We start from the raw sequence: 11,296 nt of genomic DNA, 5'->3' as shown, positions 1-11,296 counted from the left end.
GCATGGTGCAGAATTCCAGTCTGGGACAGCAGTAGCTCTGCTATAAAATATGACAGATTATACTCTTTCCCCCTGAAATGACTTTTCCTCCCGCTGCACTCTTCATGTCAAGGGGGACAGATTTTTTCTATTCATTTGAAAAAGTGGTGCATCCCCAAAATAATAATAAATTTTTTTAAAAATTAAAAAAATCAGAGCTTCGAGCCTTCACATCCCGTGGAGAAACGGGCACATGCAGATTCCATCACAACAGCCTGGATGCTCACAGAAAAATCCTCCTACTTTGGCATATTGTGAGAAGCGGTAGCCTAGACCAGACTGTATAACTGGAATCAATGGGGACAATGTATAAATACTTTCCAGGGTCATTCAAAAGGATCCTTAACGATAAAAAGTGGAAGTGAATAAGCCTCAAAGCCAAGTGGGGTCTTACTGAAGCTCATCAGAGGAGACCTGAAACAAGGGGGGGGGTCGAGAAGAGAAGCAGAAGCCTCATTCAGAGCTCGTTATCCCAGCCATGCCTTGGCTCGGCTTTCTTTAAGCCCGGCCAGCCACCACTGTTGCCACCACCACAACTTTCAATCATCCTTTTAACTGCTGAGTGGCAGGGTTAGTCAGAGGTTGGAAGGGGTTGTGTGAGGGACTGTCAAGAGATTCCAGATTAAACCCTAGACAGAGGAAGAAGAAGGAACACAGAAAAACAAAGATAGAGCAATCTTTAATGGTTTGATGTGTAGTAATGCATTAAAAATCAAAAAGTTGACTCAAAACCAAAAAGAATAAAAATAAAAGTGGATGGAAAACAATAAGGATCTCCTCAAATGATATGCAACAGGTTCACCCTGGGTGCACGATTTGGTATTCTGATAAGTCAGTCAGAGACTTCAGCAGCACAGATTCTAGCAGGCTGTGGCAAGTACAGCAAACAGGCACACACAGTCAGATGGGGCAGATAATATTTCTGCTCTTTAAATCAGCCTTTTATTCACTAACATCACAATGGCAACTCTCAAACTTGTCCAAACCTGCTCAGTCCAAGAAACACCTTCAAGGCCATCATCGCATTAAAGTTGACAGTATAGATAGTATTTTCCCGAGGCAACAAAATGTTGCTCTGGTACATATTTTGTTGGAGATACAACCAGGATCTAACGCCAGATGAAAGATGTGGAGAAGCAGGAGAAGAAGGAAGTAATGTTTCAATTTCTGTAAGGAGGCTTAGAAAGAGGGGTTGCGCAAGACAAACACTTCCCGCTGTGGGGCTGAAATGTTATTGTAAGGTCACTTGTAAGGTTCCAGGAAGGCAGGGACCCTTGCCCCCCTCCCACCCAAGAAAAAGGAAAAAAAGAAAGAAAAGAGAAAAAAACAAAAAATAAAAAATAAAAATAAAAATAAAAAAAGGGAAAAAATAAAAAAATAAAAAATAAATTTAAAAAAAACAAAAAAAACCCCCATCAAGTGCTACGATAAAACTGGTTCACACGAGGAACGCCCCAGGAAAGGACTACCAACAGTCACCTCTGCTGCTGAGTCTAAATTCATCCAGCCTCAGAATTGGCAAGTTAACAGCACCTCAGATTAGAGAATAGATAAATGCCACACAGAGTTCCAGAAGCAGACATATCTCTACATCAACTGTTCAGAGGAGACTGTGTGAATCAGCCTTTATGGTCAAATAGCTGCTAAGAAACCACTACTAAGGAAAAGCAACAAACAAAAGAGATTTGTTTGAGCCAAGAAACACAAGGAATGGACAACAGACCAGTGGAAATCTGTGCTTTGGTCTGATGAGTCTAAATTTAAGATTTTGGTTCCACCCGCTGTGTCGTTGTGCGACGCAGAAAAAGTGAACTGATGGACTCCACAAGCATGGTTCCCACCTTGAAGCATGAAGGAGGAGGTGTGATGGTGTGGGGGTGCTTTGCTGGTGACACTATTGGGGATTTATTCAAAACCGAAGGTACACTGAACCAGCATGGCTACCACAGCATCCTGCAGCGACGTGCCAGCCCCTCACAACACCATGGGCCCGCTCTTCGGGAGTTTTTAGAGTGGTGTGACAGCTCTAAACTTGAACTGAACGTGAGCAAAACCAAAGAGATGGTGGTGACCTTCTCCAGTAGGCAGAGGGATCTGGCTGCTTCAGTCACCACCACCATCCATGGGAAGCCAGTGGAGGAAGTTGAGGAGTACAAATACCTGGGAACCATCTTTGACAACCTCCTGAAATTCTCTGCCAACAAAGAGGAGATTCTCAGGAGGTGCCACCAACGGTTATACCTCCTTAGGAAACTCAACTCCTTTGGAGTCAGCACACCCATCATGATGACGTTTTACTATGCCTTCCTGCAAAGCATCATGACCTTCTCCATTACCTGCTGGTTCCACTCTGTCAGCTTTCAGAACAGGAACAGACCGCAGCACACTGCATCAGTGTGCTCTAAAATCATTGGCCTGCAAGTCAGAACTCTTGCACAGGTTTTCAGCCAACAGGCCCTTAAGACAGGCAGCCAAAATCATCAATGACCCCTCTCATATTCTTCACCCCGCATTTCAATGGCTCCCCTCTGGGCGGCGCCTCCGCTGCACTTCCTGCAGGACTGAGAGGATGAGAGCCACTCCATCCTGTTTGTGTTTCGTTAGATTATCATTTATTTTTCAACAGCACAATGACCCCAAACACACCTCCAGGCTGTGTAAGGGCTATCTGACCAAGAAGGAGAGTGATGGAGTGCTGCACCAGATGGCCTCCACAGTCACCTGACCTAAACCCAGTCAAGATGATTTGGTATGAGATAGACCGCAGAGTGAAGGCACAGTGAAGGGCCAACAAGTGCTCAGCATGTCTGGGAACCGTTGGAAAACCATTTCAGATGACTACCTTATGAAGCTCATTAAGACAATGCCAAGAGTTTGCAAAGCAGCAATCAAGGCAAAGGGTGGCTATTTGGAAGAATCTAAAATCTAAAATTGAAAAACCATTAATTGAGATGGTGTGTCCAAACTTTTGACTGGTAGTGTGTGTACTATATATCTATATGTAGTCTGAGCAAAGCTATTCTCTAATCTTAGGCGAGAGAAAAAAAAACTGTACTGTATTTACTTTGTAATTAATATTTAATGTTTACAGAGAAGAGCTCAGTGAAGTGTTTGACTATTGCCATCTATGGTTACACAAAGTTACTTTTTCTTTTGAAAGTTCAATGTCAAGGTTGTGTGTGGCTGGAGCTGATAGAAGTCGAGGCTGTGGGTGTGACTCACATACATGCGTACTACTGATGCCCTCCAAAAGCAATCGTGTGACCTCTGCTTGGCGATCAAACTCTGTTTGGGCTATTCGGAGCTCATGTTCAGCCTGAAATAATAAAAACAATAGTTATACAGTGATTATTCTATAATTATTAAGTAAGTCAAGAGTCTTAAACCTTTTCATTAGGGCTGGGTATCATCACTGATTTCTAGAATCGATTTGATTCCGATTCACAAGGTTCTGAATCGATTCGATCCACGATTCGATTCGGGGAAATTTTTGCCTCAGACAGTCAGAAATATTATAATTCAGATCATGCATCAGTACATTTCCATATATTTATATCTATAAAAAGAAAGCTGACACTCGTGAGACTTTATCAAAGGTGTAAGCATCACAACAGATGCCTTTGTGTCAAAGTAGCTGAGAAACACAGAAAAACATGAAGGTGATTTTCCTGGGCAGAGATTTTATAAAAATATTTTGCAGTAGCTCAAAAACGAAAGAAAACAATTAATCAACATATGAACATTACCTGATGCTGCTGAAGTGAAGCAGAGCAAAGTTACAGAAGTTTTATTAGAGACCAGGCTAAACGTTTTGCAATTTTGCATAATTTTAAAAAGTTTAAATTTTTTCAGTAGACTATTCAACAGCAGAAATGAGGTTTTCTTTTCAGAAGTAAGTAAAAGGAAAAAAAACAGCGTCCGACAGCGCTGTAAACAACGGTAGACTTGTGCGCAAGTGAATAATGCAGAAAACAGATTTTTAGACGGGAAACTGTTCTTGAAGTATACTGAGAGAGAGAGAGGGAGAGCTTTGCATGAAGTGTGATTTTATCGTGGTGGAAGCAAAACAGCAAAAGTCAGAGGGAGTCCATGACAATGTTTATGTGAAGCATAGTTTGGATCTTCTTTTGCTGCTGGTTCAGTCAATATTGTTTGGAGAGAGATAAAAACCTACAGCTCAGAATCTAGCGCAAAAAGGGAGTAAACACAAAGCACGGACCCGGCGAAACATCAGAATCAGTGATCCGCGCTTTGTGTTTGCGTCTTTGTGCAGAATCCGTGTACCTGCTCTCATTTACTGTTTTAGCTGTTTGGTGGTTGTTTTTGAGAGGTTTAACCTGAGATTCTAGCGTTTCGGGCAAAATAAATTTACATTAAAAAATCGATTCAGGATTTTAATGAGTTGATATCACGTTATCCAAGCTAGAATCGATTTTAATTGATAAATCAATAATCAAAATCATTCACCCAAATGACGTTAATTCTTTTGCATTGCTGGGATGTACAGCGTTTGACACTATGTGCTCCGAAAAGAGTAAAAGCTGGTAGGAGGTCTATGGTAATTAAGTTTAAGAGTTACCTTAAATCGTGGCCCGTTGAAAACAAGCACATGTTTGTTTAAGGCACACTGGTATCTCAATCTAACGACCAGACAGACAATCGACAAAGTACACAACTCACACACAATCATACTTACTTTCTCCACTTCCTCGGTCCAGAGCTGATGGGCCAAAAACATGCGGCATAAGAAGAGAAAATTTAGTTATAACATGAAAATCCTAGAATAACTTCACCATGGTCACCTAGAACCAGCACCTGAGGTCGTTACTAAATAAAACCTACCACCCTGTTTTCACAAAGGTTAACACACTGTTTAAAATGTAAACTACACAATGTTAACTCTACATTTAATTGAAAAGTAGTAAAAAAAAAATAACACAAGAAATGTTGAAACAATATTTGTAGTTATTGCTTTTTTAGAACTAAATCTCATTCTAAATTCTGATACTCATTCTCACTCTGACACTAAAAACACATCTATGATCTTAGTTTAAATATTTTAATATTAAAAAAGACATTTAATTCTGTGCATATTGCCAAAATGTTACCTGAATTATCTGTATTAGATGTTTTTAAACTCTGATATCTTGACACTGAATAAATATTCATATTTATGAATTTTGAAACTGATATAACAAACACACACACACACACACACACACACACACACACACACACACACACACACACACACACACACACACACACACACATCTGGTGTTGCTATCGTTGTCGGGACATCTCATTGACATGCTTAGCCTAACCCTATTTTCAAAAATCAATGCGTACCCCTGACCCTTACTCTAAACCTAACAGTAGCCCAATTGTAACCCTGACACTACCACATTTTGAACGTGAAAAATGCCTTGCCTTCAACCCCATGGTGACCTGGATTTTGGTCCCCACCAGATGGAAAAACCGGTACACACACACACACACACACACACTTTTAGTCACACCCAGCAGGTGTGGTTTGGCATTGCTCAAAAGTAAAGGCAGTGACAGACTGCTAGATTTAAACCAATGAACAACATCACTCTAGGATGTGGGACGTTTGTTATCAATGGTATGACAACAATCATTCACAATACATAATACAGTGATATGACACATAAGGATGCTATGCAAACTGCCAAGCGGTAATGATTACGGGTAATAAACATTCTTACCGGACTGACACACCTCCAGTCAAACATTAATGAAGCATAGCTTCACAGCTACCTGAACTACTTGCCAGCATGACAAAGTATATTGATTTCTGAATTGCCTCAAGTTTAATTATGAATCATAAAAAGTCAGTGAACTATGCATTGGTCATAAGAGTGAAAGATCAACTTGACAAACAGAAGATGAAAAAGTATCGCATAATGACATAGGTTTGTGTTATTTTTCTCATCAGTATTTAATAAAGCAAGATTGTCTTCTTACCGCAGAGGCACTGGCAGAAAGCACATAGTTGCGAGGTCTGGTTTCCTGAAAATCTGGAGCTGTCTACAGAAACAGTACAGTTATTTTTTTTGTTGTTGTTGCTTACTCAGTGTAAACAAGGCACTGCTACTAAAAATTACAATCAGAAAAGCACAGCACTCATAATAATTGCAGAAGTGTGACAGTTTGCTGGTGATTAACATCTGTCAACATTTTTTTAAACGGAACACTGATATATTTTTTATTTATTCATACGCATGCTAACATGCATTCTGGTTGCAAAAGTTACTGAAAATGAAGGATAAAAGTGCAACAAAAGTCCTGTTTAACAGTGAAAAACAAAAACAAGCTTCAAGAGAGGTTATCAACTACAAGGGTCTGCCATGAAGGGGAAAGTAGCAGAAGATGTTTTTGTACTTGTTTCATATCATTAATTAGGTTTAACTGAGAGCAGTAGTGGCATTTAGTGAGGCATCTGGATGCAGCCTGATTCCTTTTGCAGAGTGGCTCTGTGTGCCACAAAGGTTACAGTTTTACAGCAAGAACATGCCTATATTTGCAGTAATATATAATCAAGTACATTTTCTGATGCCTATTGACAGACATATGCACAGATGCTGTACGGTTACTGTTGTTCATTTGAACTATGAATCACTGGGGCTGCCATATTGTTCAGCAAGTGCTGGGCATCCTAAGGCATGTGTTTGTGGCATCAGAGGTCTATACACACAGGCACTTAAATAGGGCTCAGACCCCAGTGCTGAAAAAGGTGGCAGTGACAGATCCTACATCTCCCTGTACATCTATCTATCTATATCTATATCTATATATATATATATATATATACTGTATGGATGCTTGGCTAGGAAATTGAACACAGCCCTAGAGGCCGTAGGGACAAAATAGAGATCTCCATCAATACATAGTATCTATCTGTGTATCCATGAAAATATTCTCAATCTTCAGTGAAAATGAGCACTAAGTTAAGATATTTGTAAAGAAAAGTCACTGCAATATTAAACAGGGATGCATTCTCCATACTCTGCTTAAGAAATCCAAGGTCCCTTGATGATCCAGGATCGTGTAATCCTGATAATACTGATTCACTTAATGATCAAAGTAGCAGCACACTAAGGACATTAGAACAACAACTAAAGGAAAATACAAAGAAATTCAGGTATGTTATTTATTTAGCTGATTTGTTAGTTTATACAAAAGAGGGCAACTAATGTTCTTTTAAAGAAAAAGGGATGCAGGCTGAATTGAAAAAAAAAACCCCTCACATTTACTCTTTATGAACTGAATACATTGTTCATCGCGGAAGCGAGCATTCCTTCCACGCTGCCAGGAAGCAGGAGAGCTGACTTTATTTCCGGCAAAGTCAGCTCATTGAACATTCCCACTGTTTTTGTGGTCTTGTGGTGTGCCTTCTGTATTTCCTGCCTAATAGGTTGCAATAACTGAGTCAGGGAATGCTAAAGAGGGACTGTGCAATGTTCTCAGTTCCTGAATTGTGTCATGGTCAACAGTGAGTTTAAGACAGTCATTAAGTCTTGTTTATGTTAAATAAATCTGCTCCCAAGTAGCTTCCCTTGACAGCCAATCACATATCTGCTGTGAAAAACCAAAATATCAACGACCAAATCATAAAAACTACACATATAGAATCCATGCAGAGGGGCCCCCAGGTGAGATACTAAATTGTAAATGACACTGTGTGAGTTGCTTTTTAATTAACACAGTTTGCCAAATTTGACTAATCGTCACATTCCGTCGTAATGTAATAGTCAAGCCTTGTCTGTGAAAACTTCACTTATTAACAGTAAAACCTGAAGTAACAGCAGAAAATTTAATCGAGCCAAAGCAAGTATGACAAGAAAAACAACCCAAGACATGCACCCAAGAGTTTAAAAGACATGTCCTCAATACTCACTTCCCCTTCGCACTGCAAAGAATGCATAAACAGTTAGTTATGATTAATCCAAGCATCGCCAAAGATTAATCATCTGAATTATTGAGGTAATGCGTGTGGGAATTTGATTGTGAGCCACTTATGAACTCACCGCGGCCTTTGCTTCAGCCACCTTTGCCTTCTTCACTCGTGTTTTACAGGCATCAAGGTCCAGGCGAAGATTCTCCAGAAGGCGACGTTCTTTCTATACCGTAAAAAGGACAACACACAAACTAAGCAGCAGGCAAACATTAATGACATGCAGAAGTAGCATTTAAATACATGCATAGTAAAAGCAGGGAGTGAATGAGAAATGCTGAATGCATCATGGGAAGTCTTCCAGCAGCCTGTAGCAGCAAAGCTAAGGGATTCATCTGATTTAGTCCTAATCACAAAAGTTAACAAAAAAAGCAACGTTTATAGTTCAAGCAGGTTATAAGGCTACTAACTTACTGGGACATGTAACATTTAATACATGCTGTGGTGTCAGACAACATAGAAACAACAACAATGCTGACCTCTGCTGGTTTGCTCATATGTTACAAGGAAAACACTCGATTGCTCACTGGCGGTTTGTAAACAGTGAAAAACAGTATTTAAACATACTGGCTGATGTATGTTTAAAAGTATCTTTTAAGTCACATTCAAGGTCATATTCATTTACAGACAGTGGCAAGAAAGCTTGCATTTTGAATCAAGTAACCTTCCAAGGTCATGATGATTGTGCAATATTCTGTGATGCAAGTGGCCTCAGTTTGCAGATCCTCCTGACATCTCTCTAACCCACAGCTCAGGTGTGCAGCAGCACTTCTGAACTAGTGGACATGAGGTCTGCTTAATGACTCAGCTTTCACCAACTCATTCTGAAAACATAACATTTCTTTACGGAAATTCGCCACAGGAATTAGTACCACAATTTACCAAAAAAAACCAAACACTGATGTTTTCAATAAGACTTGAAACTAGCGATTGAGACCATAATCCCATCAGGTGAGATGAAATGTCTTTTCCCCCCAGTGCATACAGAGGAGTTCATCCCTTCTGGAACTTCCATGTTGGCTTCAGGAAGTTCGTCCATCTTTTATATACGGTCTATATCATTTTGCTCTCTTTTGCAATAGGTTAGTGATTCACTGGATAAATATAATTTCTTCATGATTCCTTCTTACTCAGTGAGGGGACAAATGAACAAAAGCTCACTAACAAGAAAAATAAAGAACTCGCAGATGTGAACATAGCTGACACAGCAGACAGTAAGTAAAGTACATTGAAGAGCTAATAAATTGAATAATAAAGTTAATACACAGATACACACACCAATGGCATACATAATGTTTTTTGATATGTTCATAGAGATTTTTCTTTTTTCAGTTATACTGATATCAAGATGTATTGTACATTATTGTCTTGCAACATACTGAGTATCACAGAATCACTTTGTCGTGATACAGTGTGTGGTATATTGTATATATTGGAAGTATGACTCAAACAACATTGGAATAGATGTGATATTCCAGACTCACTGAAATAGTTCTCCAGTCTCCTTCCAGAAAGTTCCTGAGAGGCGTAAGAAAGCTGATGGCTGACGTCTGGAGGAACTCTTTCTCTGCTTCTCCTAATCTTTTCTCACACTCCCCCACCTTCTCCAAAGTGTTCCCTGGAAGAAACACATTAGATCTACTCACCAAAAAGACTCCCACCATGCTGTAAGCACACCATAGCATTGGTAAAGAAGAGAGAATTGAAACTTTTTTGAATGAATGTCATGGCATGCCCATGTGCACATGCTAGTGTAGCCTTTGCACACTTGCATCTGGTTGCAGCAGAATAAAATGGATTAAACTATAAAATTTAAGTTTAGAACAAAGAAATTATTGTTTCCACAATTACAGTTCCAGTAAAAAATGAGGTGATGGCATTTATGTTACCTTTTCACGCCTTTCCTTCAGTGTGTATTATTGCGATGATTTTATAAGTGTGCTGTTAACAGCTCAAGGAAAACATTCATGAATCCTAACTACTATACTTCTGTTCTGTTTGTCTGCTTTAATCCATTTGAAATTAATGAGGCAGCATGGTGTTTGGCATTGATTATGCCCTCGCAGCAGCAGCAGCTTTTTCTGTGCTGCAGCAACACCACGTGGACAAACCACAGCCAGACCTACCTACGGTACACTGTAATGCTCAAATGGGTAGTGATGATTATATTTATTTGCAGAAGTTTTTTCAGACACACAGCTAAAGCCAGTGTCAACTGTCATATCCAATTTGGGACCAATCAGATATTCCATTATGCAGTTACATGAGTTCGGAAGTAGCATCCTTCATTTAGCTTGGCATAATTTTGTAGTTGTTTTTTATGTATTTATTTTATAGATTTATGTGATATATCAAGGTATCTGTTGATTTAACAACTTTAGCAGAAAAAATATTATATACAAGAATCCATTTCATATTGTCAAGAGATTTATTCTAAATGACACTTCTTCAGCTGAGAGTCTAAGAGGAGAAAACACACACAGACGCTGCAGTTTTAACTTGCAAGGGCGTTTCGCAGAGCGCTCAAATCAGAGTGGGGGCCCTGTGAAATGCGCGCTCTGTTCTTGCAATTGTCTTTATTTATACACAAGAAAAATTAATACATTTGTTCAGTGACGTGAGCATGTGCGTATGTGATATTGGTCTTTCACATGGAATTCCAATAAAATTGATTCATGTTTGTGGCTGTAATGTGACAAAATGTGGGAAAGTTCAAGGGGGCGAATACTTTTGCAAGCCACTGTGTGTGTGTGTGTGTGCGAGGTCAGAACTGCTTGTTTGACTTCTTACTGTCGCTGTGGGAAGATTCAGATACAAATATCAGAACACGTTTCATAAAGGACAATCAGTTCTAAGCAGGGAAAAGGTCATCATGCAGTATGTAAACTTATATCATTAAAAGCTTATACTGACTACTAAGTACAATTTTCCCTTAACACATATATATGACACATCACACAATGTGAAAAACATGATGTGCTGTTCTACCTACAGTATACATTTTGGAAACTTTTCATGTTAAAGCTCATGAAATCCGGAAATCCAATCAAACCATCTTCTAAACCTTCTTTTTCACTCTTGCCATCTTTCTGTCACGGATCAGCCCTGACACGTATGTCCATCCACTCTACCTGCACTCTCTTCTTCACCTTTCATGTACACTGTCCATTGCTTCGGACAGCATTTAAACTCATCTACATTCATTATGTGCTTCTTGCAGCTTCACTGTTACCCCTGCCTCCCTCTCATTCATACACATGTATTCTGTACTGATTCTAC

At 39.5% G+C, this 11,296-nt stretch overlaps 1 protein-coding gene across 4 annotated transcripts in view; it reads right to left on the bottom strand.

The window, feature by feature from the left end:
* Positions 1-11,296, bottom strand: part of LOC102202043 (endophilin-B2-like) — a 29,668-nt gene that overhangs the window by 7,739 nt on the left and 10,633 nt on the right. For 2 of the 4 annotated variants that reach the window (XM_005745819.1, XM_005745820.1), the window contains 6 exons: positions 9,502-9,635; positions 8,091-8,183; positions 7,961-7,972; positions 6,028-6,090; positions 4,736-4,759; positions 3,266-3,355 (listed from right to left, as the gene is read on the bottom strand). In XM_005745819.1, the coding sequence (XP_005745876.1) occupies positions 3,266-3,355; positions 4,736-4,759; positions 6,028-6,090; positions 7,961-7,972; positions 8,091-8,183; positions 9,502-9,635 (416 nt within the window). The remainder of the gene's footprint in view (positions 1-3,265; positions 3,356-4,735; positions 4,760-6,027; positions 6,091-7,960; positions 7,973-8,090; positions 8,184-9,501; positions 9,636-11,296) is intronic. The other 2 variants (XM_005745821.1, XM_005745822.1) reach the window with 1 other exon arrangement.

The sequence above is a fragment of the Pundamilia nyererei genome, unplaced genomic scaffold (assembly GCF_000239375.1).
Source record: "Pundamilia nyererei isolate P.nyererei 1_Seehausen unplaced genomic scaffold, PunNye1.0 scaffold00167, whole genome shotgun sequence".
Taxonomy (NCBI): Eukaryota; Metazoa; Chordata; class Actinopteri; order Cichliformes; family Cichlidae; genus Pundamilia; species Pundamilia nyererei.
The sequence above is the reverse complement of the archived record's forward strand: the minus strand, read 5'-3'. Positions and strand labels throughout refer to the sequence as shown.